This window comes from Pleurodeles waltl, chromosome 7, assembly GCF_031143425.1.
Source record: "Pleurodeles waltl isolate 20211129_DDA chromosome 7, aPleWal1.hap1.20221129, whole genome shotgun sequence".
Lineage (NCBI taxonomy): Eukaryota > Metazoa > Chordata > Amphibia > Caudata > Salamandridae > Pleurodeles > Pleurodeles waltl.
The window spans coordinates 178,764,017-178,772,477 of record NC_090446.1 but is presented as its reverse complement, the minus strand read 5'-3'; the positions used below and the strand labels follow the sequence as shown (position 1 = coordinate 178,772,477).

General features: G+C 42.4%; 1 protein-coding gene across 1 annotated transcript in view; it reads right to left on the bottom strand.

Moving 5' to 3' along the window:
- Positions 1–627: 627 nt before the first annotated feature.
- Positions 628–8,461, bottom strand: part of ZSWIM3 (zinc finger SWIM-type containing 3) — a 33,654-nt gene continuing 25,820 nt past the window's right edge. Inside the window, exon 2 of the mRNA XM_069243506.1 lies at positions 628–4,683. Within this exon, the coding sequence (XP_069099607.1) occupies positions 1,644–4,683 (3,040 nt within the window). The 3' untranslated portion in view covers positions 628–1,643. The remainder of the gene's footprint in view (positions 4,684–8,461) is intronic.

The following is an 8,461-nucleotide window of genomic DNA, read 5'->3' as shown; positions in this document are numbered from 1 at the left end:
CACACATTTCCAGCTCCGATGAGTATATTAAACCCCACAAACATTACTTGTGGAAATTCGTAACAGTTGAAATTCATAACAGATACCTAAAATTGAGACATTATACATGGCTTTACGTCCACAACTTCAAGAGACGTTCTCCAATTTTAAATAAAATGTTTCTTAGGTATTGTGTGGCTTTTCTGTGCAGTTTGTGTAGCGCCCACTAGAGCTGGTGACAAAGTATGGATGAAAAAATTCCAGACCCAGTCTGGGATAATATTAATCTAACAAAAGGGTACCCATTAGAAACAAATCATACGGAAGGCTTGCAAATTCTAATCTGCAACAGAAGAAGAAATATCAGCAAGCAATAATTTATGTACTTGATTCCAAATCACCTGCTGCCACATCACACTTAAAAATGTCACAAAGCGAATGAATGTAAGATAAATCAGAAAGATCAAGTGAGTGAACAGTGCTGATGAGTTACCACCTCATAGCCCAGTCCTAGGGAGGACTAAGATTCTACTGTTACTCCACCTATTGTTTCTGAAGTTGGTCATCCTGACACCTTTAGGCTGGGTGTCATGCCTGCACCTCAAGTAGCCCACTTCCCTGAAATTAATGCACAGTTGTCAGCCAACAGTCAATAAAAGTACATTTCTTTTAATTCACTTTGCAATATTTAAAACGTTGCTTACCAACAGTTTAAAAAATACATGGTTTTGTGAGCCTATACCAGAATGGAAGTGTTGCCATGGCAGTCTCCTAGACAAAGGATATGGCTTTTCTATATCCTTCACTATCAGATACAGAATAAAAAATGTATCCATGTGTCTGGCAGAAGCTCAACGGCACTCATTTCATCTGGAACACTCTTACTGGGAACATAACTGGAGACTTGTGTAGAGAGCCCTCCCCGAGTGCAAGTCAAGTCTGAGGTGCACATCTGGCACCATACGGGAATCCATTTCTAGAGCGGTATATTAGGATTTCAAGGTCATATGCAAAGTCAAAGTACTACATTGCAAAATAAGGAGATACACATCTGTATGGTGATGCAAAACGGCGTGGCAGGAAAGCAGAGCTGCATGTTAATAACCTGGGAACAATAAGCGCAGTCTTGGTGTTTAATTTTCAATGTATAGAGCAGAGAGGTCACCACTATATTCTACGAAACAATGTGGTTATGTGCCCCTAGTTTGAAGTCAGAAACAGGTTAAGTTTTTAAAAGTGTGTCTATATATAAACAATGCGAATGAGATGTGAAAGGGGCTAGGGGAAAAAAGTAAGAGAGAGCACACTTTAGGGAATTCGGAATTGGAAATAAAATATGGTCCCTCCAATAGGCAGGGAGCAGTAAGAGTAAAAAAGAGATACGCCTTGCCTCCCCTTGGGGGGGGCCATGGTCCTCACATTATTGCTTGTATAACAAATAACCTCACAGAGCCATTCCAGTTGAGTCTTTACAATTAAAGAAGTGAATGTCATGTCTGCTCCATGGCGTTTATGGAACACATATTATACATCATCAGATGGCATGTTTAACTTTCTCCACCAGTTTCTACAATAATAATAAAATACAAAAAATGTTTAAACCCACGGGCTCCCCACTGCAGTGAGATTTGTTTCTAGTCAGATCTGATCTGATCTGATGGTCATTACCCAAACTTTCCATAATCCTGTGTCCTCCAGAGCTGAGGCAGCTCTCCAAGATAGTTCACCTTATACTCCTCAACATTTTCTTTTGGTTTCTGATGTTTTTTCCACATGGCCACAATTGAATGAATGGTGGAGCATCTTTCCTTCAGCTCAGGCCCCTCACATTGCATCAGCAGGTTTGCTAACTCTTTTGTCAAGCTCTTAATCTTGGTAAAACGCTCCTCGCCTGCCTTTTGACTGATGGCAGAACAATTAATGTGGCCTAGAATACCCTCTTCTGCCAAAGGGGGATGCTGATACCTCCTCTGCCATCGTGGGCATACCATATTATCTTCCAATGGCCTGTTATGAATGTGCAGGACAGTCAGAATATGGCGGCAGGGAAGCTGATAACGCTTGTTAAAGTAGCAGCTGCATGTTTGACAGTCACGGCTAACCTCTTCTATGTCCTCAATGAGCTTTACAGAAGTGGACGCATCGCACATTTTAATGACCCGACTGGACTTCTTCACCACCTCCCACTCACTTAGACATAGCTGGTACGCCACCTCTGTGCAGGTTTCCTTTAGGGCGGTAAGCACAGAATCATCATCTGTGAGCAATTGCAGATGAGGAAGGAGAGCGTGTACCGGGCTGTGCAGCAGTTTTGGCTGATGGCATTCTGGTTTGGGCAATAGGGTATCCAGTTTCAGCTGAACTGATTCTGGTAGCAAGGGTTCATGTTTAGGATGAAGAGGTTCCCATTCAGGTGGCATAAACTCTTGTTGGAGCAGCAGAGGTTCAGTGTTAGACAGGAATTTTTCCAGTAGGGGGTCCCATTTGTTCAGTGATGGCTCCAGGTTGGGTAACACATGTTCTGGCTCGGGTGGCGGAGGCTCCAATTTGGGCAGCTGTGTGCTTGATTTGGGCAAAAAGGGGTCCCATTTGAAGGGTTCGAGTTTGGGGAGCACATATTTTGATTCAGATAGTAACGGTTTTGTTTTGGGCAGCAAAGTTTCCAGCAGCAATGGTTCTCGTTTGGGCTGCAAAGATTTGGTTTCAGGCATAACTGGATCTGTCTCAGGTAGAAGGGGCTTCTGTTTCACTAGATTGGTGGCTTCTGGTTCTGCAAGCATGGGGTAATCTTGTTTGGACTGCAAATGGGATTCTGGTTCAGGCTGCACCTCGCTTTGCGATTTAGGCTGCAGCGGCTGTTCGGGTCTGGGCAGCGATGGTGAAGATTTGGGCAACAGCTGTGCCAGTTTAGACAGCAGCACAGAAGAGGAAGGCAAAGATGAAATTCTCGTGCTAGACTTGGGTGGTAGGACATCAGGGGAAGGTGAAGAGGTGGCTCTACTACTGTCCTTGGGTTTTCTACCTACTTTCTTTGGAACTACATTTTTAGGAATTAATTTTGTACTGTATAAAGAACCCTGGTTAAGATTGTCTAAACCTCTGGAGTTGAAGCAATCTGCATATTCCACAAGGTACAAGATGCTGTTTTCCAGGGATGGTTGTTTGCTGAAGATACTGGTGATTTTGTGAGTAATTAGCTGCAGACTGTCCATGTAGATGCTGCAAGAATGGAGTCCCTTCTTAACATGCATGTACCAGAGCATTTCACAGGAGATCCAATGAGTTTCTATGAACTGGTGAAACTGGGGATCTAACACGTGTTTTAGCATCCTAGACAGCTTCTTCCGGTTCTCAGTTGAGGGAGAGAAGACTGCATCTCTCAGAGTCATCTCTAGATATTCCTGGATACCTGGTGCTGCCTTGACCTTCTTCTCAATAAGCTGCACTATGTGATAAACTGAAAGCAGGACTTGTGCTGCTGGAAATATTTCTTTTAGAGTAGATTTGTGAGCAAAGGTTGCATCTGTAAAAATAACCTTTATTTTCCAATACTCTGGGTTGAATTGAGCAAAGACATTTAGCATTTTGGACATACTTTCTGCATTCTCCTCCTTGAGCACAGCAAAATGCACTACCTTGCCGATTCTCTCCTTACTCTCCACTAAGAATGCATAAAGTATGTGGTTAGACTTACTTTGAACACGGTGCAGCAGTAGGCTCTCTGGGAATTTTGTGAAAAGGACACACATTTTGCTGGTCTGGAAGCTAAGCCTGTCAAGGTTTTCCATGGTATCCACATTAAACGAAGCCAGGGAACCTCTGTCAATGCGCAATAATTCTTTAATGCCATTTGTTACCCGTTCAAGCGAGAAGACAGAGACTTTTTTTTTTGAAGGCAAAGAGACTGTATTCGCTTCAACAGAAGGTGGACAGTTACCAGATGGAAGAAGCTTTTCTGTTTCCTCATTACAAGTGGCTTCCAAACATAGGTTTTGCTCCTGCCTCTTCCTCAGTATTCTTTGAGGTTGGCTTTTGTCTGGCCCTGGTGCACACTCCGATGAAGAAGATGATACGTTTCCACTTAGTGACTCCTTTTGATCAATAGGAGTGTGATTGCTGTTGTGCTCTTTGTTTACCTGGTTGTCCACAGGCTCAGATGACTTTTCATGTATTGAAGAAAAAATGTGGGTATCAATCTTGGTATCACCTACAGCTATGGTGCTGTTGTACTTACATTCTTTGAACGCTGGAGGGTCCGCAGGCGGCTTTGAGAGAAGTCTCCTTTTTGTTGATTTTTGAGAAACTTTAGAGCTGTGGCTTGCTGTACTCTCTTCAGTTGTAGAAGTAGCTCTTTTTCTGATCTGTAAATCTCCTAAGCCTGCATGAATACCAGTGCAATTACGTTTTTTGACGAGACTATAGTTTACGGATGGCCTTTGTCGCAGTTTCCAAATGGGTAATTTCAGTGTTGGACTACTGCGGCACTGGTGTGAAATTTTATGTACTATTGAAGAATTTTGTTTTCCTTTAAGTGAATCCCTCAGGCCATTGTGGACGTGGCTGCTGTTTTGTTCTTTGATCACCAGACGGTCCAATTCCTCACTGTACTCCAGAACAAGATAAGCTGGACAACCATTAGAGAGCTGCCTTTTCTTCTTATTGTTGCTCTGTGGTTCAACACATATGAATTTCACATGAGTAAATCTGTTGGACAAACCACAAAAGAGATTAAAAATGTTGAATAGTAGCATTTAAACCTACAACTTGGTAAAATGATGCTTTGTACAGCCCACCTATCACTTCCCAATACATGAAGCAAGACTACACCTTTGACACCATGACATACCTTAGAAAGCAATTGCCATTTTTCTTGTATTTCAAATGTTTGAGAGACAAAAAGGCATAAGTAGAGGGTTGACAAGTGGAACTTGTTTTAATTTTTTTATTAAACCAATAATGTAACATTGTTACCAGGAATTCTGGTATGGACAGAAGTTCTACTGTGGGCGGGGAGGGGAATTACCTAGTATTTATGTTATGTCATTCTGTGCTGGAAAGTGTGATTAGGCCCACCTCCTGCTACCAGGAAAGATACTTTTCAGTTTGTGGAAAAGTGGCAACCCACATGTGCAATCCACTACGAAACGTTTGAGCTATGGTTGTAAACCTAGTAACACTTAGTGTGCTTGATTCCCACCTGCTCTTTTTTTAATGTTTTGTCCTGGCTGCTGTTGGCTTCCATCAATACTTCTCTCGTTGCTGTGTAAGGGGCGGAGGAGTAAGGACTAACGGATTTGATAACTGTATGATCATGCACCACAGCAACCCCTCACCAACAAGGCATACCACCAGGGGGCCAATAGAAAGCCTGCCTGTGCGAGTCTGGGCTAGGTATTTCCCTCATTTATACAGTTAGACCCATGTATGACTGAGATTTGAAGCTTTATGTTTATTCTTAGTCTTTAGATACCTCAGAGGACCGCATGATTCAACTAGCTGTGATTCACAGGCATTTAAAAGCAGCACATTAAGTGAAAATAAAAAATAATAATCAAAACCAACTTCTAGCTGTCCCCATAGAGGAATAGCTTATCATACTGTTTTCAAGTTTTTAGGTTTTGTAGGCTGCAAGGCCAACCGACCGTGACCATGCAACCTTTCATAACATTTCAACATCAGCAGGTGTAATCTTTATGCCAGCCCCGTTGAACATTGTACACAGAGCAAGACTGTTGTGTTCAAACAGTTCAGCAACATATAACTTGCATTCAACGGTCTTCCTAAACTTGCCACAGAGCATGTACAACTATGCCACACTGGACGTGTGGCGTCATATACTTTTGAACTGAAGGTTTAGGGGGAAGCAATGAGTCTAAAATCCAAAAGTATATTTTTGATTTTGCATTGAACTTTGAGTCTATAAACGGTTGCCTACCAGTAGGTGTAAACTTTCATGGTATATTTACTATTCTTTTTTCTTTTAAATTCTTGCCGAAATGTTTGGTTAAGTAATAGGAATATTTCACAGGATTACTGAAGTACTTCTTGAAGATGCCTACTTTTTTCACCACTTATGGAGTTGCATAATAATTGTGGGAGGTTAGGCAGGAATATCCCGACTCTATTCATATAAGTACAACAATACTCACAAGGTGTGCTGGTTACTTTTGTTTGATCAAGGTCTCTTTAATCTATGGAGCCATTCTGGTCTGCTTCTGCCTGGTCTACCTTTCAGACCAGCTCTATCAATATTTTCCTTTGTTAATTTCACAAGATCAAGTTTTATGGACCCCATTACATTTTCGATACAAGGAATGTTAGAACAGTGCTACTTAGGTTTCCAAACACAGGTCATCTTCTCCATAAAGGGTTTTAAGGTCTTCAAAACAGATCTTAAATGATGGACTACACATTAATTTCAGAGTTGATGAAAATTGAAACAATGTGTATAACAGTGCTCACTGATGTCAAAATCGGAAAAAGAGGGTCAACTTGGCTTCACCACAAATATTTTCCCCAAAGTTGATAATGGGCTTCATCTTCCAAACGTAGCAAATCATGAAAGCCAATAGAGTCAGCAGTCAGGTATCTGTAGCACTGGCTTTCCGAAAGCTAGCCAAAATTCTGAAAGAATGCCTCGATTCCATAAGTCACATTGATATCTAAAGATAGGCAGCAGCGTGTTGGTCTATCTACCATCTATCTGTGGGGTCCCCGGGGGATGTAGCTGCGAGTCCCTGGCTCATTCTTTGTGATACCCATGGCCTCCGAGATGTCAAAATCAGTGCCAGCAACACAGGGGCTGATTAGCCACATGGCATGCGGCTTAACTCTTCTGGTTAGCTACCAGGTTTTTTGTTACAGTAATATTGAAAAGCATTATATTATTCGTTATTAGTGTAATAAACAAACAATGGAGTACAATTAGCTGGAATGAAAACTTCCCCGGGAGCTTGGGTAAGTAAAAATGTTTTTAAATATATGGTGCATGAGTAGTTCTGAGTGAGGGTGTGTGTAAGTATATATGTGAGAGTGAGAGTCTGGTAGCGTGTAACAATATGTGAATTTGGCTGTCAGTGAGTTAGATTGACTGACTAAGTAAGGATGACTGAAAATGAGGGAGGGAGTGCTAGAGAGTGCCAGAATCAGTGCGAGAACGAGAGTGTGTGACAATGAGTGAGTGAGAAAAAGCAATTTAGAATGCACAAGTTTAAGTATGACTAAGTCAGAGAAAGTGAATCTGACTGAATAAGTGAGAACGTGAGAGTCAGAGTGAGTGACAAATGAAAGTAAGAGAGTTAGGGAGTGAGTAAAAGTGAGTGCACGATAGTGAGGGACAATGAATGATTGGCACAGAGGGAGGAGGGCACTTCACAGGAACTACAAACAGCAGCTAAGGAAAACAATGTGAAACGATTCTGGTGCTTGGTCTCCCACAATGGGCGAAATGAAAGCTCCAGACCGGATTGCCAGATCCCCGCTTAAAACTGGAATCATCACTTCACCAAACCTTATAGACAGGAGCCCGCTACCTCAATAGGCCCAGCTAGTCCAAATGAGTGGAGCAACGCAGAGACAGGCTAGATTACTCCATTTACCAGGAGGGAAACAGAGGCTCCCATTATGGCACAAAAATCTGGGAAGGTGCCAGGGTTATATGGGATACGGCTGGCCTGTTTAAATCTGATTTAGAGCTTTGGGGCCCCTACATAAGCTGTGGGTCAAACGCTGCTTCGGCAGGTAGCTATTTCCCACGTTCCTGCAAAGGTGCAGTTGCCGTACCCATTTGCAAAAAGGGAGATAAGTCGGTCCGGGCAACTACAGACCGATCAGTCTGCTGGATAACTTACGGAAACTGTTCTTTCATCATGTATTGGGGAGACTCAGGGCTTAGATAGAGGAGAATGACGTCCTAAGCCACCTACAGGCAGGCTTTAGGCGGACGACAAGCACCCTGGATCAGATCTTCCGGTTTCTCACAATGAAGTGGAAATCGGTCGATGTGGACTTTGGGAGACTGTTTGTTGCCTTTGTAGATCTTAAGTCCACCTTTGACTTAGTTCCCAGATACAAACTATGGGAGATCTTAGGCAGAATCGGGGTCTCTGGGCCTTTGCTAAAAGTAATCCATTCAGAAAGGTGTTAGACAGGGCTGTGTGTTTGCCCCCACACTTTTCCTCCTATACATAAACACCTGAATCCTTTACTTATACAATTGTGAAAATGATGCCCAAAAAAAGTGGTGGGACAAAGACACCCTGTTTGCTGATGACACATTATCGCAAGCAGCGTCCAGACTGTCTAAGCTCCTGGTGAAATGTTTGGGGTTTTGTAAAGACCATGGCTTGCAAATAAATTGTACTAAAACAAATATATGTTTTTTGCCGATAGCAAGCAGAGAGTGAAGAAAACCAGATCGCTAGATGGTGAGATTCTTGAACGAGTATCAGAATTCAACTACCTGGGAGTCAGATTAGAGAAT